Source organism: Durio zibethinus, chromosome 3, assembly GCF_047325235.1.
Source record: "Durio zibethinus cultivar Kanyao isolate XHJ-2024 chromosome 3, ASM4732523v1, whole genome shotgun sequence".
Lineage (NCBI taxonomy): Eukaryota > Viridiplantae > Streptophyta > Magnoliopsida > Malvales > Malvaceae > Durio > Durio zibethinus.
Window position 1 is genome coordinate 34570000 of NC_143164.1, and position 26153 is coordinate 34596152.

General features: G+C 32.6%; 3 protein-coding genes across 7 annotated transcripts; 1 reads left to right on the top strand and 2 right to left on the bottom strand.

Moving 5' to 3' along the window:
* Window positions 1–7778: 7778 nt before the first annotated feature.
* LOC111284024 (protein NETWORKED 1D-like) lies at window positions 7779–16096 on the top strand. Of its 2 annotated transcripts, XM_089758608.1 has the most exons (5): window positions 7779–7970; window positions 8477–8755; window positions 9157–13403; window positions 14081–15325; window positions 15504–16096. In XM_089758608.1, exons 2-4 carry the CDS (start codon window positions 8653–8655, stop codon window positions 15281–15283), a joined length of 5553 nt encoding a protein of 1850 aa, XP_089614734.1. In that variant the 5' UTR covers window positions 7779–7970; window positions 8477–8652; the 3' UTR covers window positions 15284–15325; window positions 15504–16096. The 2 variants fall into 2 exon arrangements, with proteins under 2 accessions (XP_089614734.1, XP_022728498.2); XM_022872763.2 differs by lacking the exon at window positions 15504–16096 and having other exon boundaries at window positions 14081–15487.
* Window positions 16097–16314: 218 nt separating this feature from the next.
* LOC111284025 (protein ANTAGONIST OF LIKE HETEROCHROMATIN PROTEIN 1) lies at window positions 16315–18152 on the bottom strand. The gene is made up of 2 exons (XM_022872768.2): window positions 17856–18152; window positions 16315–17495 (listed from the first exon to the last, which is right to left on the bottom strand). The coding sequence occupies exons 1-2, from the start codon at window positions 18001–18003 to the stop codon at window positions 16459–16461; spliced, it is 1185 nt and encodes a 394-aa protein (XP_022728503.2). The 5' UTR covers window positions 18004–18152; the 3' UTR covers window positions 16315–16458.
* Window positions 18153–18609: 457 nt separating this feature from the next.
* On the bottom strand, window positions 18610–23836 carry LOC111283929 (sulfate transporter 3.1-like). 4 transcript variants are annotated; one of them, XM_022872617.2, is made up of 12 exons: window positions 23206–23836; window positions 22895–23102; window positions 22557–22728; window positions 22206–22271; window positions 21446–21559; window positions 20612–20728; window positions 20194–20320; window positions 19804–20090; window positions 19531–19721; window positions 19336–19421; window positions 19164–19240; window positions 18610–19056 (listed from the first exon to the last, which is right to left on the bottom strand). In XM_022872617.2, exons 1-12 carry the CDS (start codon window positions 23543–23545, stop codon window positions 18871–18873), a joined length of 1971 nt encoding a protein of 656 aa, XP_022728352.2. In that variant the 5' UTR covers window positions 23546–23836; the 3' UTR covers window positions 18610–18870. The 4 variants fall into 4 exon arrangements, with proteins under 4 accessions (XP_022728352.2, XP_022728353.2, XP_022728354.2 ...); XM_022872618.2 differs by lacking the exon at window positions 22206–22271 and having other exon boundaries at window positions 18630–19056; window positions 23206–23682; XM_022872619.2 differs by lacking the exon at window positions 20612–20728 and having other exon boundaries at window positions 18630–19056; window positions 23206–23682.
* Between the last annotated feature and the right edge of the window lie 2317 nt (window positions 23837–26153).

Genomic DNA, 26153 nt, shown 5'->3' on the forward strand with positions numbered 1-26153 from the left:
ATATATATATAGTTTTCATATTATATATATATAGTTTTCATATTCTGGATTTCCATAATCGTCATTTTTAAACGACTTTTCAATAAAAAAAACCTGCTCCAGTACAAAGGAGTCGGAGTTGCGTGTTTATCGCGAACGTGACAGGGCGCTTGCCTGGCAAACTTCTTCGGCGTTCTCATCTTCTAGCTTGGGCCTCTTGATGAATTGTTCTTTTCGTCCTGTTTTCTTCTTTATGATTGGATTGGGTTTGATTGATTTTATAATAATCTTTGAAATGGTTATTGGATGGATCGAATTTGGGCTTTACTAAAGCCCATAAAAATTTTTTTTTTTTTCACATTTGTGATTGCTTACTTGTACATTTATTAATTTTAAACATGAACAGTATTATAATATGAAAAAATTAAAAAATAAAAATAATATATTTAAAATTTTAATAATTATCATATGTGAGTTTGAAAAAATTAAAAAATATATTTTATATTTAATATATTGATATAAAATATAATATAATAATTTTATATTTTATTTATATTTAATATAAAATAAATAAATATGGATACATAATTTTTAAATAATAAAAAAATGATGAAAGAGTAAAACCTAAAGGAAATTCCAAACCTATGTCAGTTTGTTGAGAGACAATTTTATTAGCCTTTAGTTAGCCCTGCAAATAATAAAAGTGGCCAGAATTGATGCCAGGAGGCGTGTGTTTTAGACAAGCATTACGTGCCATTGGAAAACTCTTGATAGCAGTTTCGGAGAGAGAGGTGGGCCATCTTGCTTCAAACTTGCTTAAACTTTAACTAAACCTTACATAATAGCAATCATTTCATATAGGCATGGCAATCCAAACGTCTCCGACGGATTTCGATCGATCTGATTTTATGAGATCAAATTTTTTTTAATTTAGATTTTTAGATCAGGATAAAATTAAAAAATAATTATGATCAAATTCAAATTTTAAATAAATTCGATTTGATATTATATAAAAAAATTATTTTTTAATTTTATATATTTATATAATGATATTTTTAAAATTTATATTAAAAAAATAATATTTTATATTTTAAAAATAATATTTTATTAATTTCAAATCAGATCGAATCAATATAATTTATATAATATCGATTTGAAATCGAATTCGAAAATAACAAAATAAAAAAAATTTTAAATAAAATTAAATTTAAATTTATTAAAATATTAAATCAGATCAGATTCGTGATGAGCAAAACTCGTCTCAAATCTGATCTAATGCCAATCTTAATTTCATACACAATCCAAGCTTTTAGAAATCATTGATGCTGTGGGTGGGGTCAAGTCATGTGCCGCTATGTTGCTTGTTGCCTTGCTCTCCATTCCAAATTCAACAATTCGATTTTGCATTTTTCAGCCTTCCCTAGCAGGTTTGAAGGGCCCATGGCCATCAGCTTTCTTTCTTTCACTTCTTTCCCTACAATTTGTATGGATTTATTACACCTTATGATTAGTGTATTTATATAATATAAAATATTAATAATTTATATAATTATATTATATTTATATGAAAATTATGTTATAATTTATATTAATACAAAAATATATAATATATTTTTAATTTTATTAAATTTACTTATTATTTTTATTAAAATTTTAACATATATCATTTTCATATATTTTATTTATATTATTTTTATATCGCATCATTATATAATATTTCGTGAGTTTAACGGGATCCTAAATAAAAGAGGGGTAGCCGGGAATGCGTTGGATTGGTGGGTGCATCATTGATTCATGACAGAGTTTTTGGAAATGGCTGGAAATTCCAAGCAGGAAGAGGTTCGTGGCTGGCTTTTTGGTCTTTTGTTTTGCCTATTGTCTCCATAATTCATCATTGTTTGTTTATCCAGAACAAAGACATCTTTTCTAAAATCATGCCGGCACAGAAAGTAGATAACAAATAATACATTGGCCACTGTTCTATTAACTAGTTAAACACTATCATGAATTGCCTACCAACCCCTTTATTTTTGGGCTTAAATCCTAGACTTTGATAATGCAAAAGTCTTTGTAATTAAGAGATCCTACTAAGTGTCGTATTTTTTCTTTTAAAAGTAATGAATTAATGATCCACTGACAAGTTAATTAGGTAAGTGATCTGAAATATAAATATCGCCAAAAACTAGAACAAGAAATCTAACATCACCCGGTAATTTATTTAATGTTAGGTTGTGGTTCTATTTACCTTTTGGTGATGGGGATACTTGGAAAGGGGAATTTGCCAAAGCTTCGTATATTCATCGAACTCAACTTGATGATTATTAAAAGCATGATGTACTTTTTGTAAGATCATAGGAAGTAAGATTAAGCAAACCCTGCAATTGAAGATTGCCCATATTAATGGTTATAGTAGAATATTTTCCATTTTTGTTATCAAAATTTTATATTATATCTATCTTTATACTCAATTCAAAAGATATTTTAAATTTATTTTTATTCTAAGTACGACAGATATTTAATGGGTGTAAGTAATCCTCATACCCATACTTTTTTAAAAAATAAAAACTAAATTTTATTTTTATTTTATATATTTAAATAATTTTTTATAAATATATATTAATATATATTTTAATAAAAATATATTAATTCTAATTAATTAAAATAATAACTTATATTATTTAATAAAAAAAATTATTTACTTAATATATATAAATATATACAAGTACGGGGTGAATATTATATTATCCATTCTCATCCTTATACTTAATAAAAATTTAAAATCATATACATCTTGTTATCATCTTTATCTCTATATCTACAATATAATATTCATCTTTATCTCTATTTGAATAAAAAAAATATAATTTTTTATTGAGTATGAATAAGAATTACATCTCTACCCATTTTATCATTATGTTATAGAATCTTGAATTTTTTTAAAGATGTTTATTTGTAACATATATTAAAAAAATTATTAATTTTATTGAAAAAAAAAAAACGTGTTCAAAAATTTTTTTTGAAGATGTTTAAAATTTTTTTTTTTTTTAATTTTTAAAGATATCCATAAATATCTTACCTTTGAAGCATGAATCCGTCACTTGATGTTATCTCGAGGCAAAACTTATGGCCAAATGGTCAAAAAGTCTAAGAACTCATAGCAAAGTTGAAAGCACCACAACAATGTGAAATTGGCAATCCACAACCTTAGAAAGAGTTTGGTTCGCTTTAAGTTTAGTGATTTTATTTCTTGTAAGGCCATACATATATAAGCAACAGATACTGCTGCAGCCACGGGTAAAGTTAACTCTATCAGAAGCTAAATTCTGTCTCCCTCGCTAATGCTTGTCCAAGTAAGCCATTCGAGTGATCCACTCATGTGAAAGAAGCTTCCTCCTGCCGTATAGTTCAAACAACCCATCTACACGTTTCTTTTTCATCTTCACATCTGCCATATGCTTTTTTTTTTAATAATTTATTTACTTTTTCTTTTTGTTATATATTTTTTTCTATGTGATTTTTTATTTGTATGTAATAAGTATTTTTTATTTATTTTTTAAGGATAATGAAAAAAACTCAACTCTTTTTCTTTTTTTCTTTTTTTTTTTGCTTTTGTCTTTTTTATTAGATCTAATTTTTGAAAAAAAAAAAGATGTGTACATATAGCATTTTTTTCTTTTTTGCCTTTCGTCTCTTTTTGTTTTTGCTTTTTGATTAAATGAATTTTGTAATAAAAGACACCTATAAATGATTTTTTTTTTAAATGTCAATGGAAGTATTGATAATAAAATAATTTATATGTGATAGATTTTGATTTGCTCGAATCCGATAGATATTTTTTAAAAATTTGAGATCAAATAAATTTTTTTAAAAAATTATAATCAAATCAGATGCGAGTTTTGGTTGCTTTGCCTTGCTGTAATATATAAAAATATATTTTTTATTATTTATTTAATTTTATATTTATATATTATATTAATAAAAGTATTATTTAACATTTTTAATTTAATAAATTCACATAGTATCTTCATTTTGCTCTTTTTTCCGTCATTTCTTTTTTTTCACATTTTTACTTTTTTTAATTAGATAAATTTGTAAACAAGAATTAATAGATTTATAGATGACAAAACAATCAATATCTCTTAAATTTCAATTAATCCCGATCTAATATGTGCGAATTCTTTAAAAAATCCAAGACCAAATCGAGATTTTTTCATTTTTAAAATTAGTATCTAGTTGGAGGTAATTTAGGATATTTTATCTTGCTCCAAGTATATATATAAAATTATATTTTAAATTATTTATTTAATTTTATATTTATATTAATAATAATATTATTTAATATCTTAATTTAATAAAAATAATATATTTATACATAATTAAGATATGATTTATTCATTCATCCATTAAATAAATTTTACTCATTTTGATTTGTTTTACTCTCAATCAAAATGTCAATATGTCACTCTATGCTTCTTTCTTCCCCTTTTTTTTTTTGTCTTTTATAAACTTTTTTGGTTTTTTATTTTTTTTGTCTTTAATTTAGATAAATTATGTGAAAAAAAAAACTAATGGGAGTATTTACTTAGCACCCTTAATTTTTTTTTCCTTTCACCATTTTTAAATTATATAATTTTACAACAAAAAAAGTCGATAAATACGGATGACAAAACCATTCGTATCCTATAAATTTTGACTCAACTCAATCAAATAGTAGGTGATTTTTTTTTCATTTTTCATTTTATGCTTTTTGTTTTTTTTTTGTTTATTATTTTTTAAAATTAGATAAATTTTGTAATAGAAAATGTTAATTGAGGTGTCTACATCACACCCTCATTTATTTATTTCTTTTAGTATTTTTGTTTGTTTGTTGTGTTTTTTTAATTATATAAATTTTATAACAAATAAACCGATTAGTAGGGATAACAAAATAATCTATATTTAATGAGTTTTAATATGATTCAATATGAACATTTTTGTAAAATATTATTGAGTCAAGTAGGATCATCTTTTGAAAAAGTTGATGCAGATCAAAAACACATTAAGTTGGTACTCAACCTTAAGTCACCTCGTGGTATAAATAAAAATATATATTAATTATTTATTAAATTTATATTAATAAAGTTATTATTTTATATATTATTTTAAGATATTAATATTTTAAATTCAATTTTGATATTTATATGACCCCTAAATAAACCTCTCTATTTGTTTTTCTTTTCTTTTTGTTTATTTTTCTTTTGTTTCTTTTTTTTTATTAATAAAGTTATTATGATACCTTAATTTAAGATACTAAGATTTTAAACTCAACTCGTAATGCCCTAATGAGCTTCATTTTTTTATTTTTTTCAATTTTATCCTTCTCTTTTTTTTGGTTTTTTTGTTTTATATTTTTTTTCTTAAATTAATTTTGTGAAAAAAAGAAACCAATGGAGGTGTCTATGTGACAACCTCATTTGATTTTTTTTGTTTTTCTTTTTTATTATTTTTTTAATTAAATAAATTTTGTACCAAAAAATATTAATTGATAGAAAATGTCAAAACAATTCATATTAAATAAATTTCAATCCATCTCAATTCAATATGAGCTTTTTTTTTTCTTAAATCGAGATCGAGTTGGAACAAATCAAATTTTTTAAAAGAAATGAGATCAAGATAGAAACATGTTTAAGGTGTTCTATCTTGAGTCATTTCAAGGTATATATAAAAGTATATATTTTATTATTACTTTAATTTTATATTTATATATATGTATTATATTAATAAAGTTATTATTTGATATTTTAATTTTAGAAATTAATTTTTTAAATGAGATGTTTATGTGGCATTTTCTATTAGCTTTTTTTTTTTTCATTTTTGCCTTTTTTTTTTATGAAATAAATTTTATGAGAAAATGAGGTCAACTGAGATATCAATGTATCTTTGCTATTTGACTTTTATTTTTTATTTTTTTAATTAGATAAATTTTATAATAAAAATTTAATGAATATAAAAAGTAAAACAAAAAAATTTGACTCACAATATTCACCTAATATGAAAAAAATTACTATTATATGTCTATGACACCTACTTAAAAATATTTTACTCATAAAAAACTTAAGTTAGATAACATAGGAGTGAGTATTGAGCACAAAATATTTATCCAATATTATGGAGTCAAATTTCTATACCTATGTCCATCGGATATGTGTTAAAATTTGATATTTCACGAAAAATTTATAAAAAAATAAAATTAGGTAACAATGTGGGTTGTTCAAAATTTTATTCATGGATTGGGACTATGACCCTATTCAATTTATTTATTTAATTAACTTGAAAGGAAGAGATACACCATTCAAGCAAACTTGAAGCATTTACCAAAGATGACCTTTTAAAAGGTTAGAAGTCACCTCATCTTTCAATCCCTCTTTCTTTAATTGTTGACAACCACCTTTCATAAATTTTGTTGCCATCAAAGCCATCTTGAACCTGCTTGGCCTTGTTTGGAGCCAAATTTTTGCCAACTAATTTGATATGATGTATGCAGTATGTGGTGTTTGAGCATCTGTTCCAACCCAAATTTCCAAGTATTCTTATCTTATCTTATCTTCCCATAAATAATTTAGGTTCAAAGTTTTGTTTTTAGTTCCATGGAGTCCAAAGAATAATTCTCCCCCCAAAATTAGACTTTTGAAAGGAAAGAAAAATATCACAAAATACACATTCCTCTTCCCTTACATATAAATCAAAATAGGCTGAGTGTACATTTGAATTTCTTTATTCTATCAACCCTCTTTCTATTATTATACCTTTAATTAAATTTATCGACGAATTAAGTCTTGAATAAAAATTTTAAAATTTAAATATAATTCAATTTGAATTAAATTATATTTTTTAAAGATTGATAAAATCTTATCTAATTTAACTCAATCCGACTTAATTCATGATTATAATAGGAATATTTAACAAATTGATTGATTTATAGTAAATATAAACAAAACATCTAACAAACCCAAATGTTTTCCCTTCTTGTCTGTTGGACAGATGAGTTTAATGAGTAAGGCAACTAATTAATTATTAATGAGTAAGGCAACTAATTAATTATTATTTAGGGCCATGCACCCATGATAGCACACAATTTAGTAAGGAGACGCCTTTTTCAGACGCCCAACCTGCTGTTATAATTGAGCCATCTTCGCCGTCCAACAATCCATTTCCATAGAAGTGGACCAATGTCACCGCTAACAGCGGCCGTCACGTGTGTGGTGCTGGATCCTGAATCAAATTTGATTTGAATATCAATATCTTATTCATATTTTTTATTAGTGGTATAATTAAAAATTATCAAATAATTCGTATCATATGAAATTAAAAATCGAGTAACTTAAACATATATAAAATTTTTTTATTATTTATTTAATTATTTATATATTATATTAATACAAAATCATTAAGATTGAAAATATTTTCAAATTCACGCAAAACACAAAATATAACTGAATTTAATTAAAAAAGTGGAACACAGAGAAACACGAGGAACAACATTTTTGGAACCTTAAACCCAAAGGGACAGCATCGTATATTGATTTGACTTCCACCAAATGTCTGTTTTTTTTTCTTGTGTTAATAAGTTTTCTTTTCTTCAAAAAACTGCAATAAAAGCGAATATTAATACGAATAAATACCTAAAATGATTTTACACTCTTTTTTTGGATTGGTATTTACTGCTTTTAATGATTTTTGTCCTTTGCCCATTTTTTAAAAAAATTTTTTTTACTCTTGGCATCCTTCTCAAATAGCATCAAAACCCAGCACAGAAAAGCAACTAAAAACAGCTGAGAGAGAAAAAGAAAGTAAAGGAGATTTGCACCAGAGAAAGATCATTCAGAAATGGGTTGAGACAGGAAAAATCAAAACCCAAGCAGCTAATTTTTTGTTCAATAATAGCTGCTAATAATCAAAACCCAGAATTTATACTTTCATATATATATATATATATACATATAAATTTTATGGTAAGCTTTTTTATTCCATTCTACATTTCTTGTTTGCTGGATTATGACTCTGCATGTAAACTTTTTTAGTTTTTTTATTTTTTTATTTTTTATTTTGTTAGCCGTTTCAGTTAATCTAGTCGTTGAATTTTGCTTAAGTTCGTAAAATTTGACTAATTTTATACTGATCGGATGGTTGTTGATGATTTCTATGCTATGTTATTGACTGTGAATCTGCAATTTCTCTTAGCATTTTTTGTTTTGATTGATCAGATTCTACCTTACTTTTTCTGCCACCTGTTTTGATTATGTGTTTTTTATCAGATAACTTGTGGCGGTTTTGAAGACAACAGTCACCGGTTGCTATTTACTCTTTTACATTTTGGACCGTTGGATCATATTGATCTGGTTTTTTTTTTTTTTTGTGCCATTTCTGCTCGATCTGTTCATGTTTTTGATGATGTGATCAAGTTGTTTTTTTTTTCATGTCAAAACTGAATTATTTGGTTTTGGTTTGTTGATATCAGGAATTAAGCACAAGGACTGAGAGATTTCAGGACTTCATATCATTTGTCAACATTAAAAGTGGCTAGTTTGTAGTCACAAAATCCTGGTTCTGGACTTATCGATCACCTCGTATTCGTGACTAAGAATTGTAATCTGCAGTCAGAATCAGGAAGTGGTGGTGTTGAGGACTAAAGTCATGGCAACCGTGAAGCATGTGGATTCTAAAGGCATGTACTCATGGTGGTGGAACAGCCACATAAGCCCTAAAAATTCAAAATGGCTCCAGGAGAATCTCACAGGTGCCTTATGATTGCTGTAAAATTCGAAATGCATTTATCATTCTTGTAACTATTCAATTGTCACAAGAAGCAGTGATAAGATGAGCTGTAAAAAGTTGAGCGATAACAGTTAACTTTAGTTAAATTGAGCATGGAACAATGGTTTATAAGCTTGATACGATATGTGATCCTGTATTGAGCCACAAGATAAAGTTTATAATCATCTGCTTGGCGGCTTTCATGAATCAAATTAAGTTTGAAAGAGCTGAATTGACTAATCAAAGCCAATGAGATTTTGCTTGGTGGTAATGAGATTGTGCTTTCCTTTGGTTTCATAATTTTGTGTGATTACAGCAATGAAGTTTTCAATCTGTCTCTGTATACCTGTGTTTTGACCACCAAAATATCTTCTGATTGAACAGATATGGATACTAAAGTCAAGCAAATGATCAAGCTCATTGAAGAAGATGCTGATTCATTTGCTAGGCGAGCAGAGATGTATTACAAGAAACGCCCAGAGTTGATGAAATTGGTAGAAGAGTTTTATCGAGCATACCGTGCATTAGCTGAAAGATATGATCATGCAACTGGGGTGCTCCGTCAGGCTCATCGGACCATGGCAGAAGCATTTCCAAACCAAGTTCCCATGGTATTTGCAGATGACTCACCAGGAGGTTCTGCTACCGAGATTGATCCCCGTACACCTGAGATGCCTGCACCAGTACATGCATTATTGGAGCCTGATGAGCTGCAGAAGGATGCTGTGGGACTCTCTTCGTATGTTATCAAGAGGAATGGAGCATTCACAGAAGAATATGAATCTGCAATGATCAGAAAGGGTCTGAAACAGTTCAATGATTTGTTTGGTTCTGAAGAAGCTGCAAACCATGTAAAGTTTGCAGAAGGAAGGGCAAGAAAAGGCCTCAACTTTCATGATGTAGAGGAGAAAGAACGAAGTCCACAAAATAGTGGGGACCCTGATATTAGGGTTCGAGTCCCATCTGAGTCCGAACGAGTGAGTAAAGCTGAGATGGAAATTTTAACCTTGAAGAATGCTCTTGCTAGATTAGAAGCTGAAAAAGAAGCTGGCCTACTTGAGTACGAGCAGAGTTTGGAGAGATTGTCTAATCTAGAGAGAGAAGTCTCTCGTGCACAAAAAGATTCCCAGGTGGTTAATGAACGGGCAAGTCAAGCTGAAGCTGAAGTTCAGACTTTGAAGGTTGCCCTCACCAAATTAGAGGCTGAAAAGGAAGCTAATCTTGTTCGATATCAGCACTGCTTGGAGAAGATAAATAATCTTGAGAATAATATTTCTCATGCTCAAAAGGATGCTGGAGAACTTAACGAGCGAGCTAGTAAAGCAGAAATCAAAGCACAAGCCTTAAAGCAGGACCTTGCCAGAGTAGAAGCTGAAAAGGAGGATGCTCTTGCTCAATACAAGCAGTGTTCAGAAACAATAAGCAATCTGGAAGAAAAATTGTTGAATGCTGAAGAAAGTGTCAGAAGGATGAATGAACGAACAAAGAAAGCAGAAACTGAACTTGAAACTTTAAAGCAAGTTGTTGTTGAGCTGACCAAAGATAAGGAAGCAGCTGCTCTTCAGTACCAGCAGTGCTTAGAGACAATTGCTAGCCTGGAAAACAAACTTGCTTGTGCCCAGGAGGAGGCTCAAAGGCTCAATAGCGAGATAGATGATGGTGCTGCAAAGTTAAAAGGTGCTGAAGAAAGGTGTAGTCTGTTGGAGAGAACCAATCAGAGTCTGCATTCTGAATTGGAGTCTTTGGTGCAGAAGATGGGGGACCAAAGTCAAGAACTAACAGAGAAGCAAAAGGAGTTGGGGAGAATTTGGACCTCCATACAAGAGGAACGCTTGAGATTTATGGAGGCTGAAACAGCGTTTCACACTCTGCAGCATTTGCACTCTCAATCTCAGGAGGAACTCAGATCTCTTGCCACAGAGCTTCAAAATAAGGCTCAAATTTTACAGGACATTGAAACTCGTAATCAGGGTTTAGAGGATGAACTACTGAGGGTCAAGGAAGAGAACAAGGGCTTGAACGAACTCAATTTAAGTTCAGCAATGTCCATAAAGAATTTGCAAGATGAGATCTTAAGCTTAAGGGAGACTAGAGCAAAACTTGAAATGGAAGTTGAACTGGGAGTGGACCAAAGAAATGCCCTTCAGCAAGAAATTTACTGTTTGAAAGAGGAACTCGATGATTTTAACAAGAGACACCAGGACATGACAGGGCAGCTGGAGTCAGTTGGCTTAGATACAGAAAACTTTGCATCATCTGTGAAGCAATTGCAGGATGAAAACACAAAGCTAAAAGATGTGTGCGAAAGAGACGGAGATGAAAAGCTGGTGCTACTAGAGAAGTTGAAAATCATGCAGAAACTTATTGAGAAAAATGCGCTTTTAGAGAATTCACTCTCAGATTTGAATGTCGAGCTAGAAGGTGTTCGGGGGAGAGTAAAGACATTGGAAGAATCCTGTCAATCTCTTTTGAGAGAAAAATCCAGCCTTGCTGCAGAGAAGGATACACTCATTTCTCAGTTACAGATTTCAACTGAGAATCTGGAGAAGCTCTCGGAAAAGAATAACTTTCTGGAAAATTCCCTTGTTGATGCAAATGCCGAACTTGAAGGATTGAGGGTAAAATTAAAGAGCTTAGAAAATTCATGCCTGTTGCTTGGTGATGAGAAGTCTGGCCTGATAACACATAGAGAAGGTTTAATTTCTCAGTTGGGTGTCAGTCAGAAAAGGCTGGAAAATTTAGAAAAAAGATATCAGGGATTAGAAGAAAAATATGTGGGTCTGGAGAAAGAGAGAGAATCAACACTTCATGAAGTAGAAGAGCTTCTAAATTCACTAGAGGCTGAAAAGCAAGAGCATGCTAGTTTTGTGCAGTTGAATGAAACCCGATTAACTGCTATGGAAACTCAGATTCATTTTCTACATGGGGAAAGTCTGTGCTGGAAGAAAGAATATGAAGAGGAACTGGACAAGGCCATGGATGCTCAGTTACAAATTTTCATCTTGCAGAAGTGTGCACAAGATCTGGAAGAGAAGAATTTATCTCTATTGCTCGAGTGTAGGAAACTCTTGGAAACCTCCAAATTATCAGAAAAACTTATCTCCAAATTGGAGCTTGGAAATTCTGAAAAACAGATGGAGATAAAATCCTTAGTTGATCAAATTACCATACTGAGGATGGGGCTTTATCAGATGTTGAGGACTCTTGAGATTGATGCTATACATGGTTATGATGATAAGATCAAACAAGACCAATCAGTTGTAGACTGTGTGTTTGGCAGACTCCAAGAGATGCAAAATTCACTTCTAAGGTCCCTGGATGAAAATCAGCAATTTATAATTGAGAATTCAGTTCTTACTGCACTGCTTGGGCAACTGAAACTAGAGGCAGAAAATGTTGCTACAGAGAAGAATTCACTGTATCGGGAGTTGAAGGCTCAGTCTGAGCAGTTTTCAGAACTGCATAACAGAGCCGAAAAACTTGCAGATATGAATGAAGAACTGAGATCAAAAGTGATAGGGGGAGGCCAAAGAGAAAAAGTTTTGCAGACTGAAATAGGGAGTATTCGAGGGCAACTGTTAGTCTTGCAAAGGGCATATGAGAGTTCACTGGAAGAGAACAACAAGGTGCTAGATGAGAAAAGGTCTTTGATGAAGGAAATTCTAGACTTGGGCAAGGAGAAACATAATCTAGAAGAGGAAAACTATGCTGTCTTTGCTGAGGGAATATCTCAAAGTAACATTTCTCTTATTTTCAAGGATATTATTGTTGATAATTTTGAGGAAATAAAGCATCTCAGTGACAATCTGGATAAACTAAATTGTGCCAATAATGATCTCAAGGAAAAAGTGAGGATAATGGAGAGAAAGTTTGAAGATATGCAAATGGAAAACTCATATCTCAATGATTCAGTGAAAAACTTGGAGAATGAACTGGTTTCAGTTAGATATGTCGGTGATCAGTTAAATGATGAAGTTGCAAAGGGAAAGGACCTGTTATGCCAGAAGGAGAATGAGCTTTCAGAAGCAAAACAAATGCTGAGTGCAAGTCAAGAAGAGAGAGCCCAACTGCATGAAGTTGTGGAGGATATGAAGACTAAATATGAGGAGGTCAAGCTGATAGGAGAGGATCAAAAGAAGCAAATTGTGAAACTATCTGGGGACTATGATCATCAAAGTAAGAAGACTGAAAGCATTCGTCAGGCTAATCAGAAATTTGAGGCTGAATTGTTGAAATTCTACAAGGAACTTGAAGAAAGGAAACATAGGGAGGAGAGATTGAGTGTTGAATTGCAAAAGGGAAGAAATGATGTTGATCTTTGGGAAACTCAGGCTGCTGCATTGTTTGGCGAGCTACAGATTTCTGTGGTCCGTGAAGCATTGCTTGAAGAGAAGGCTCATGAGCTCAGTAAGGAATGTGAAGTCCTTGAAAGTAGAAGTAAATCCAAAGCTATGGAGGTAGAAGAGCTGGAAAGAAGTGTCAGAATCTTGGAATGTGAGAACGGAGGACTTAAAGCTCAGTTGGCGGCATATGTTCCAGCTATTGTTTCTCTTATGGACAGTGTGACGTCTTTGGAGAGTCAAACTCTCTTGCATCCTAAACTTCCCATAGATTATAATGAAGAAGTAAAGGTAAATGTCTGTTTGTTTGCTTATGACTTCATGTTTACCTTTAAAATTTTAATAAACCAAAGCAATATGGCCTTCGTCATACTATTTGGGTGAATATACGACTTTAGTTCTTGAGCAACCACATATGTCTGTGACCTATATGAGCATCTAGTGGTTTATTTACACAAGCAATTGATACTGATGCTCCCTATATTTTAAAATTCTTAGTTTTTTTTTTTTTTATTTACTTTCAAAATTTTGACTGCAAATTAATGTCCCTAGTTCTCCTTGTTTGCTCCGTATAATTTTCAACCATGATCTTTTTAGAAATTTCTTGTTTCCAGAACGCTATTTAGTATTTTTGTTGAATTAATGTTTCCAATGGGTCATATAGTGAATTTCATGTGCTTTTTTAACTAGTTTTCTTGATCTTTATGGTAATGGAATATGTGGTTGCTGGTTTTGTTTTACTTCTGCAAGGCCTAGATATTGCATGTAGTATTACCAAGATGTTTTGCCATACTAAAAGCATGTCAGAACGTTGTGAAAGTGTAAGCTAGTTCTATTTAGATCTTAATAGGTTTGATATAAATGGGACCTTCTTGTCAGTAAGTTATCATTTATGTCAACAGTGCCATGGATCTTGGATGGTTATCATCTGTGATTCTTTGACTTACAGTGGTCTTCGTTTCCACCAGGCTGCTAATCTGGGGACAGAATTGCGTGCTGAAAACTGTCAACAAACAAGTGAAGGTCGAATGGCCTCTGTTTCAGATGATATTTCTGACTTGCAAGTTATCCATATGAGAATTAATGCTATTGAAAAAGCAGTGCTGGAAATGGAAAAGCTTGCAATGCTGGAAAACTTAAATCTCAATTCCAAACTAGAGACTGCTATGAGTCAGATTGAAGAGTTAAGATTTGGAAATAGCTCACGTCGAGAAAGTCTTAGAGCAAAGAGGCACGTGAATGCTAGAGAAGAAGGGGGGGTACTTGACCATGGACTCAGTAACAATGTCAAAATGCAGAAACCAACACCTGAAATATCTGAAGAGGACAATGAAATGACGGCAAAAGACATTATGCTTGATCAGATATCTGAATGCTCATCCCATGGGTTAAGCAGGAGAGAAACTGCAGAGGTTGATGATCAGATGCTTGAGTTGTTGGAAACTACTTACCATGATGGTAACATCGACCTGAAAGCCGACAAAGCCCAGAAGATGGTCACTACACCAACTGACTACCAACAGATTGGTGCAGTGAAGGCACCCAAAGTCAAAAATCCCTCTACTGAATCTCCTGTCAAGGAGTTGGGTGTAGATAAAGAGAGCTCTAAGAGATATACAGAGCCCAACCAGGGAGAAAGCAAGAGGAAGATTTTAGAAAGACTTGATTCTGATGCACAAAAGTTGGCTAACCTTCAAATAACTGTGCAGGATCTGAAGAGGAAGGTGGAGATAACTGAGACGAGCAAAAAGGGGAAAGGAATTGAATATGGTACAGTTAAAGAGCAGGTAGAAGAAGCTGAGGAAGCCATCATGAAGCTAATCGATGTCAATCGCAAATTGATGACACATGTTGAAGACGGCTCCTGGTCTCTTGATGGGAAATCTGCATTAGAATCGGATGAGAGTGGGAGTGCTAGGAGGCAGAGAGTATCAGAACAAGCTCAAAGAGGGTCTGAAAAGATTGGGCAGTTGCAGTTGGAGGTGCAGAAAATACAATTTCTCTTACTGAAGCTTGACGATGAAAAAGACAGCAGAGGACGAACCAGAAACAAAGAGCATAAAGCAAGAGTCTTATTGCGGGACTATATTTATGGTGGAATAAGAACCAGCCAGAATAGGAAGAAAGCGCCCTTTTGCGCATGTGTGCGACCCTCAACTAAAGGAGATTGAGGCAATTACTTATCAGCGGCACAGAATCAGTGTAGTTGACAGGTAATGAGACTTTAGTTGCATTGTCAATAAATCTATATTCCTAGTTTTGTGTTTCACATATTCACTTTGTTAGAGAGGCGCCCTTCTTCTTTAGTTTAGAGATCCTGCTGTATATTTCAGGCATTATCTAATCGAAAGAAACTGCACTTTTATAGCCTACAAGTTCCCTTCTTTGTAGGTTTACCTTGGCATAAATATGGATTTCAATGGAAGTAATTTTCTTCTAAGTCAACAAATGTTGTTTTCCAATGGATAATCTTTTGCGCATTGCATTGGGAGCTGTTTAAGTTTTCACTCTGGAGTGCAGTAGCTCTTTTTACAGTGCAATTTTGGAAGAACATGCATGCTCAGAATTGTGGCCAAGTTGCTACAGTTGCTATGATTGGCTCAAGTGACGAAAAGAGTGCCTTTTTCTGTATTGTTTGGGTTTGAATAGGCTGAGAGGTTATGGAAAAGTATCTTTCTATGAATTTGCTAGGTCACGCATAACTAGGTCCGCTTGAATTGATCCGGAAAAAGGGATGTTCTTGGGCTTTAAATAAAAAAATATATATAGTATGTATGTCAGAAGGGTTTTGGAGGACGACACAGGACAATTGAATCTCCAAATGGAATGATGACTAGACTAAACAGTCTAGACTAGATGTAATCTTTGATGGCACCCGTATTGCATACCTAGGGGAGACAAATGCCATGATGGGTACGAGATAAGACTATCGTTCCCTTTGACTATGGCATTTTCTGGTTGAGAAACAAGTTTTATTTTCCATAACAGGATTTTGTTTGATATCAATTTGCCATTGTAGTCAATAATTGCAGCTGAGCCATTACTACAACTGGAACCATATCAGCAGGGAAGAAAAATTAATGACATGATTCTTAAAAGGCTCAGTTTTAAGTCTCATTTTAAAGCTAGACCTGGACTATCACTCGGAACAACCAACAGCATGACCAAAACCTGCTCTAACGTCTGAAAAAACAAATGGCAATCAGTATGTAAAGGATATCCATTTCAGCAATGAAAAATCATAGTTTCTTCAGGGGTCCACCCCTATTGAACCTTTTCATAACACAATTGACGCTCAACCTCAAATGCTCATCATCTTGCCTATTATCTTGCTGGATCTTTCCCTTTACTTTGCAACAAGTATTTTGGCTAGGTTTTCCCTCAGGGTTTTGCCTGTTGGATCAACCTGCTTACAACATTGCTCTCGGTAACCCAAATCATGGTGACCAGATAAGGCAACATCAGGGTGCAACTGATCCCCACAGTCGATGATAATATTATGAAGTAAACAACATACCAAAATGATACTAGGCAATTTCCGCTTATCAGGTCTCCACATGACTTTATTAAGGATTCTCCAACTGCCCTTTAACTGCAAAAATGCCGTCACTGCAAGCAACCTTGCATCTTCATGCCTGGCATTAAAATTGGTACACATGGAAGACGAGAGACCATTAATTTCATATGGAGTTATGAGCCAGGGAAGAAGAGGATATGCAACGCCACCAACTATGAATTCTCTCACTTCCAATCCTTCTGACAAAGTCCTTATACTTCCATTCAAACGTTCACCACCCTCACAGAGCCTGAAAATTCCTGAACACTTGAGTAATCTTGACACACTCATGCCACCAGGCCAACCTGTTACAATATCTAGAAATCGCATCTCATGGTCAACAATTCCCTGCAAGAACATACTGTAATTGCTCTCTTGGTCACACCAATCATCCGAGGTCTGAACTGCTGGAAGAGTCATGATAATATGTGTTGCATCTATAGCTCCACAACAATTAGGCAACCCAAATAATGCTTCAAATTTCGATTTAATTTCCTCCATTCTATTGGAATCAGGCCACTTAAGATGGTGCTTGGCACGTTCTTCCAGTGCTTCAATAAATCTCCAAGTCACTTGAGAAACTGTAGATTGGCCAACCCCAAATGAAGCTCCAACTGACACCTGAGACTCGCCGGACGCTAACCTTCTTAGGGCAATTGCAACTTGTTTCTCAACACTGAGAAGCCTCCCCTCAATGTTGATAAGCCCTGATGGTGGCCTTGACACAAGGTCTTCTCTCACAAGGGAACAAATGTAATCAAATGTCTTCCTTGCAACCCTGAAGAAATACTTGAAACCTTCTTCCTCATTTAATGGTATTGAAAGACCTGCCAATTGGGACCCACTTCCAATGAGATCAAACAAAAAATTTTTCATTTCTCACTGTAAAGCAAACAAATCAAATACCCAAAGAAAGGAAAAAGAAGAACTTTTCACTGTTGCTCAAATTCAATTCCTACATTTCAGATGTTAGAACCCATTTGTCTACTTCAAACAAATAGCAAAGTAATGCGATTATTCCAACTGAAAATATGACACCAAATACAGCTTCAACCTGATAACTAACCGTGTTAAAGGTGGGCAATTTAGCTATGACTATGAAAACCCATTACTTAATGACACAAAATTAAAGCTATCTTCAAGGCGAAATGGGCAAAAGAAATTTTTTTTAAGTTGAAAATTGGAACCTGGGGTTGTAGAGTTCTTGTGCCAGAAACTAACCCACCAATCGGGTTCGGTAACTCTGGGTTCTACCGGAACCACGCTAACGCTTTTGTTTTTCTTCAATTTCTTTGACGATTTCTTCGTTTTCTTCGATTTCTTGGCAGGAGCCATCAGAAACCGTAAGAGAATAACAAAATTCTTCAACTGATTTGTTTGGCTAATGCAGTATTGCTGTTAACGGGGTCTGGGTTCAGCAAATGTTTGATACACGAGACAGTGAAGGACAAATCGAGCTAAAGTGAGAGCAGAGTAAACTGTACAGTCCGTGGAAAAAATATATAATATAATTTAATATTATTTTTTATTCTTTCCTTTTCTCTATTTATTCTTTTCTTTTCAAATTTTATTTATTGAAAATAATTATAAAATCATTTTTTATAAAAAATTTACTAGCATTTAATTTTTTTAATAGCATGAGAAACAATTTTTATATTATAAATTCAACACTTAAATTTTGCGTAACTTAAAATTTAATACAATTTTTTAATGTTAAATTTATCCAAAAAAAACTTCCTTGAATAATTTAATTTCTAATTTGTCAGTCAAGGTAATTGCCCTTTTTCTTCCTTTGTATTCAATTATTAGACTTGGGCAAAGCTTTCTGCGAATTATTTGCCAAGTTTTCCCCAAAGGAGAGATAGTAACTGTAATTCTAATCTAAGCAAAATTACATAATGCATTAATGGCTTAGTTGGAAAACTTGTTTAGGCAGTAATATTGTCAACATCATTCCAAGATGCTTTTTTTGTTTTAAAATTTCATTGCCATGATATGTATCCAACAACTTTCATATTGTGGGAAGAGGAAAAACTGAGGCATCTAAGCTTAATTTGGCTATTGAATCATTTCTTGTTGATTCAATGATGCCCATTGCCCAACATGCTTTGCTTCCTGATTCTCAGATTCACAAGTGAATTATACTTATACATAGTTAGCCTTTAATTAAAAACTAATAAAAAAAAAGCATCAAATATTAGCTTAGACATTGTTCAATGGCTGTGTTTCCTCTTTGGTGGAGTCTGGTTTGCATGTATGAAGCTTGTGATTGCAGGCTTCAACAGCTTCTCCTACTGTCAAATATATACAATCTTCACCTATGTTTTCTAGGAACTTGGATTTGTTGAGTTTCTTCATCACTTCAGCTCCAGGATTGGCCAATACAAGCTACAAAATTTGAAAGATAAAATTAGAATATGGACATTTTTCTTCTTGAGCCTAGTGTTAGATATTGACCATCTTGCAGAATGCAAGTAAATTACAGGAGAAAATACCTTGAGCCCCCTTCTATCAGTAGTTTTCTTGACCTCTTCAAGCATGCTTGTGCCACTGGTGTCAATGTTGCCAACAGCTGTGAACCAAAAATGCAATCTTTGTCAGATGCTAAATTTATTCTGATGTTAGGAAAAATAATATGCTGCAGTTCTTGCTGGATAAATTACTCACCACTCATATCAAGGATAACATACTGTAAGCCCGTTTCCCCTCTAGATTTCAGCTTGTCTTCCTCTTCATCAATCCACCTTGAGATCCTGATAAGATTAGCAATCTCAGGGATCAGCATAAGTTTGATTTGATCCAATAAATTTGTCTGATAAAGTTGAAACTGATTTGGTGTTTTAAGCAATGAAATTCTAGTACCTTTCCCTTAAGTAGCTTGAGTTGGCAAAGTAAATTGGAGCATCTATTTCAAGTATAAGAACACCAGGAACATTGTTTGTATTTGGATATTGATCAACATTTCTATAGATGGTGGAATTTGGAATGTTTCCAAGAACAAAGGTCCTTGGCCTCGCAACAAACAATAGCAACCTGAGCAAAGAAATTGCAACCTGCATTATACAAAGGATTCATCAGGTGAGGTGTTTGGAGAATTTAATTCATTTCAGCTGTGTTTGGTTGATATGAGCGTACCGCTATGACTAAGCCAACCTCCACGCTTGCGAAAACGACACCGATATATGCACCCATACACACCACAAAATCAAATTTATCAACCTTCCAAAGATGGATTGCAGCTTCATAATCAATGAGGCCAAGCATTGCAGCCATTATAATTGCAGACAACACAACGAGGGGAGTGTAATGGAACAATGGTGTTAGGAACAGCAATGTGAACATAACTGCAATGGCCATGATAACGTTCGACATTGCTGTTTTGCATCCTGCATTGAAGTTAACAGCTGATCGCGAAAATGGCCCTGAAATATATCAACAGCGCAATGACACAATCAGCAAATTAGAAAAGTTGCACATGAGCAAAATTAGTGAACTATCACCTCAATAAACTTAAAAAGTTTTTACCTGTTGTGAGATAGCAAGAAAAGCACGAACCAACAATATTCATGGTCCCAATAGCTACCATTTCCTTGTTCCCATCAATATGGTAGTGCTTGAACATAGCAAAACTTCTCCCCACTGCCACTCCTTCCTGTATTCACAACAACCAACAACTTCATTCAGTCGATATTTTGTCATTTCCCCATGAGTCCAACAATCAAAGGAAATGCATACAAAAAGACAATAGGTACTCCATGTGTCTATGGCCATGCAATTTTGGCTTAATAAAAACTACTCCATTTTCTTTCTTGTTGGCTTTCTAACTTTTGTTTGAGCAAAGAAATGCTTCACATTTCCCCATAAATAGAGGTAATTTTGGCATCGTAAAACACAAATGGAAGCGAAAATGTGTAGAGTTAGAGACAAGTTAAAGGCAGTTTACAGCAAGAGCAACGATGCCAGTGATCATGCCAGTTTTCACAGCTGTTGACATATAGGGCGAGGTAAATACAAAATCCCCAAAAGACGGTGGATTCAACCCCTTCTTCAGGTTTCCTATCTGCCATTATCACACCACCAAAATTGCAACAGATCAGAACTCTTCATCTTTCATAACATTAAAGACAAAGCAACAATGTGTAAGAAATAAGTAGCACATATTGTTCTAGTTAATCATATAAAATGGTAAAATTTTCTCGTCCTTTTATTCTGTCTAACCATAGCATGCAAATAACCAATGGCAAACGACAAAGGAAAATCAATTGATGGGAACCGACAACCGGCCCCATAGAACAATAGATATATGCTGGGATTGGGACCTATCCAATAGGCGAGCACGCTGCAGTGATATTATTGGTGGGGTGGGGACACCAAACAATTATTAGGATTGCCCAAAACAGCTTATCCAAAAGTTCATGTCGATTAATTTATATAGCGTAAAATATTAAAATTTATATATTTATATTATATTTTATAAAAATTATATATTATAATTATATATATTATATTATATATCAAAACCATTACAATTGCTTTTTTTTTTTTAATAAAAAAAATTCGAATCTTACTCCTTTTAATATAAAATCACACATCAATTATTGCTTGTCTACATATTCTCCTTTTTTTTAACTAAAGATTATTTGATTATATATTTCAAAGGATGACCTTTAAGTCTCCTAAAGAGGTAGAGTATTGAAGTTCAAAAGTTAATTAAGACAAGAAAAAGGGGTGAGGTGAGGAATTAAAAAACAAGAAGAAGGCAACCCAGAACGCTTACCACTTGAACACCATGTTTTTCCGCATGGGTGAGATAAACGAGAAGACTTCCAAAAATGACCGATGCCAAAGGTGCCATTGCAGATATCCAAAAGAACTTGGGTCGTCTTTTGCTCTGTTTGTTTTCAAACCATCCAATCATATACTATTAGACTATTTAACTTATCAAGAACAAAAAAAAAAAAAAACATACTTTTCTCATATAATAACATCAAAAGCGATTCCTCTAAACTTAAAAGTCCAAATTCAAGTCTTGCCAATTTGAAAATTCAACGCCAATGAAGATTGAAGTAGAGTCCTGATCTAACATCATTTACTATACTTGCTTTGCCATAAATATATAGTAAAATATATGAAGTGGGAGCAGGTTTAGAGGTTAAATTATTGAGACAGGTGATCATGCATATACTTTAAACGGAAAAAAAGTTGCTTCACATAGATTTTTATAGACAACAACCCAATAAGAGAAACATTTTTTTTCTTGATTATATGTTAAATGATAGCCCTTTTCTCGGAAATTCATTCCTTATTTGTGCTATCTTACCTGTAAATTTGGCAGCTGACATCAAAAGTGTGGAAATTAACACTAATCTGAATTACATTATTAATTATTTAACAAGCTTTTAGCTAGATGAGTGAGGTTTAAATTCGAGTTCTTTAATTTTAGAGTCGATCTAAATATTATTAACAAGTTAACAATTAATAAAGATCAGATTTAATTATCAAAAGATTAAATTAATGATTAGATTAGATGGACTTACGAAATATTTGGTGATGAGGAGGAAGAAGAGGAAAACAACGCCCAAGACACCACTCTCCCATCTCCACTGCCAAATGTTATATATTACTTGTGTCAGACAATTACGTGAACCAAAGAAAACTACGGCATACAAACACAAACTTCATAATAGTCGATAGCTAGGTAGTAGAAATACCATATATAGTAACGATATTTTTACTTTCTTTTATTTTTTAAATAATGATATCAAATATTTGTTTATTAAATGTCTGAATATTTTTAATTCAATGATTGATTTGATGAAATCGTCTGTTTCAATATTAAAAGAAAAAAAAAGGATAAAGGTATTGAAATGGAGTAAAAGATAGATGACCTCATGAGTTTGGGTGAAGACAGAGCGCATGACTGATATAATGGAGGTAGAATTAGTAAAGTGATCAAGTCCTAGAATCCCTTTTAGCTGTTGCAAGCACACGATAGTGGCTGCCCCTGCCATGTACCCTACAATCGTCGCATGTGAAAGAAAATCCACGATGAACCCTAGCCTGCATATGTACAATACGCCCAGTAATTTAACAACAACATCAGCAACAACAAAGTAAGTAAAATTAATTTACCATGAAGAAGATACTAGGGTCTTATCTTTATCCAAGGGGAAGAGAATAAACACATATTTATATGCCTGAACCTGCTACCGATGAATTAATGTACCTTAACAGGCCTAAGGAAGCTTGTAGGAGACCGGCGAAAAAAGTAGCTGTGAAAGCAAGGTGAAGGTAAAGCGAGGGATTCTCCGTAGCATTCACTTCCTCCCCCAACATAGAAGCTATGAGAAGTGATGAAACAGCAATAGTCCCTACTGCCAAATCTCTTGAGCTCCCCATCATCGCATAAATCAGTGGTGGAATAAAGCTTGAATCTTCATTTCCCAACAAAAAAACAAAAAGGTGAATCAGTGGCCTACCTTTCAACAACAACCAACCAATCAACCAAAAAAAATTAATATTAATTTTAGAACTTACATAGGCCGATAATGGGTGGCAAGTTAGCAAGCTTTGCATAGCTAATACCCTGAGGGATTGCAAGACTGGCGATAGTGATCCCGGCAATGAGGTCAGCTTTCAAGAACTGTAAGCTGTAACGAGGAGCCCATTCGAGAATCGGCAAGAAATATTGCAAGCCTAGTATAAATTTCCGAGTGGGTGTTTTGTTCTTGAATTGCCTAAGTGGGTCATCTGGGAAAAACGTCTCCTTGAGAGAATTCTTGAATGACTTGAAAAATGGTTGTGGCGGAGGAATCGCCACTCGGTGAGCACATTGATGATCATTCATGGAAGGGTACACAAAATCAACGCTGCCCATGAAAGTATGCAATATTCAGTTCACGTTTAGCACAAGATTTGGTGACTAAATGCAGGGAAAAATCGTGTGTCTGTGTTTGGCTTTTTGTACTGGTTAAGAGATAAAGTTACAGATGTGGAGGAGAAGAGAAGAGATAGAAGATGGTGCAGATAGCGTGAGAGTGAGGGGATGGGAAATGGGATGATCCTGCTGGCTTTATAGAAGGGAGATGATGGAAGGGATTCTTTCACTTGGTTGAGTTGACCTGCCTGAACTTCGAGTCCCTCTCACCTTTACAAAATTTTTTACTATAAATTCCTCGGCTGCCCTACCCACCTTAATCAACTAAAAGAGGAAGCAAAATTGTGGAAGGTCACGTTTATTTATTTTTCAAAAGTTACTCCAATTATCAAAATAAAAATTTAATATTTTATTAATAAATTATGTAACTATGGCCATTTTTATATTTATTACAACTACATTCATTGGTGATGTGACATACCACAAAATGTTTTTAGCTGAATAGTTCATGGGAATGAGTCTTCGATTGATACGTAACTGATGGCAGTTAATTTCTGGCGATATAGTTTTATAAACTACACTTATAAATAAAGGGGAAAAGATTTGAAAATCACAGAAGAAGTGCATTTTCAAGACCCAGTTTTTGTTCAGATTTTTTTCATTCAAAAACCAAACAATGCGCCTAACTAGAACGTTATCATTAACCTATTTTCACTTAAAATTTTATAAATTAAATTTTGATCACCAAAATTATTATAAATTTTAATATTTTATTAACCAATTATATCAATATTGACCTCTTTAAATCTTTTTATCCTTCAAAATTTATGGCTTGCCAAGAAGGCTACAGCACAACGATCCTTGATCGATGCCTTTCCTTTTGTTGTCTCCAATGGAAGAAACCATACTCAATTTGTTGATTTAAAACAAAATCTTACCACTTGGTGTCAAATTAGCCTAAATATAGAGCGTGACTTCATTTCCTCTATTATCTCAAAGTTGATGGCTGACAAGAAACAAGCGTAAGAAAAAGCCGAAGTATTTAGGTTTATATCTAATCTTAAGAGGAAGAACCCAATATCGTTTTGATTTTTGACCCTATTCCCTCGTATTTATAAGGTGGCATGCCCATTCATTAACATGTACGTAAATTTAGATTTATAATCATTTTAATTTATTTTTTAAAATTTTAAATTTTAAATTTGTTAAATATTTTTTTTTAATATTTCAAAAACAAATTTGATCAACACAAAGATATGCAGGTTTAATAAAGATCGATTGGGTCAAAGTTGAAATTTGAATGAAACCCCCTTACTTAAGCTTAGAGATAAGTTGGGTAGAAAATATTGATATTCATTTATTTTTAGTGAGGCCTAAAGTCCACACTGAATGCTGAAGTTGTTGCACACGTGCGGTTGATCTGCTTCTAAGTCCTAAGATAGAAAGTCACAACCCCGGGAGTCTTCCACGTGTCAAAATCTTGACGTTGGTGATTGGACTACCTGACCTTCCATTGACTTTAGATAAAACCATCCCTAGAAAGTTATACATTTAATTTCCCTAGTAGATAAATGCTTCATATCATATTCTTCTTACTAAGCTTGCCATAATTGGCTCGTGAAGATCCCGTGGTGCCGGTAATTTAATTGTTTATACAAATATTCCGGTGAAAGGATTATTAAATTCTGATCGGAATTATAACAGTAACTGTAAAAAAAAAGTTTTTATTTGAAATTATAAAAAAATTAAATTTTAATTATTAAAATTAAAAGTACGAGACTTTATAAAAATTAAACTATTGCTGACGTCTTTTATATATGTTTAAAATTAATTACATGTTATGGTCTTTTATATATCAAAAGGTGAAAACAATGTGATTTTAACTTTTTTTTTTTTAACTTAGAGAGGAATAATACAAAATGTTATTTTCAAAACTTAAAATTAAATTTGAGGCACATAATATTAACCCATCCTAATTAATCCTTAATCTTCTTTTATTTGTTTTCAAACTCTTAATTTACCATCAATCCTTCAATTCCTATCTATATAATTTATCGGAACAACATATTACCCGCATATATTTTTTCAAATATAACTTTCAAAAATCTATTTAATAAATAAATATATTATTTGAATTGATACTCAATTGACCTTAATTGAGAAAACAAAGCTGTTTTTTTTTGTTTTTATGTCACATAAATGGAACACTATTAATTACAGAAACAGAACCACACGGCAAGACCATCACGGGAATGAAGCTCGGTTTTATAAGTAGATATGATAATTTGTATATTTATATTATGTAAAATATTAAAATTTATATATTTATGTAATATTTTACATAAAAATTATGTGTATAATTTGTAGTGACATGAAAATATTAAATATATATTTTTTAATTTTATTAAAATCATATATAGTTATTATTAAAATTTTAAATCATATTATTTTTTATTTTATTTTTTATAATATTTGTATCATATCATTATATTATATTTTAAATTATTAAATCTATTTATAAGGTAAAACCGAAGACAACCAATTATCATAAATTTCGAAACTAACTTCAATGTAATGATAATTAATTAATTTTCAATTAAAATAATTA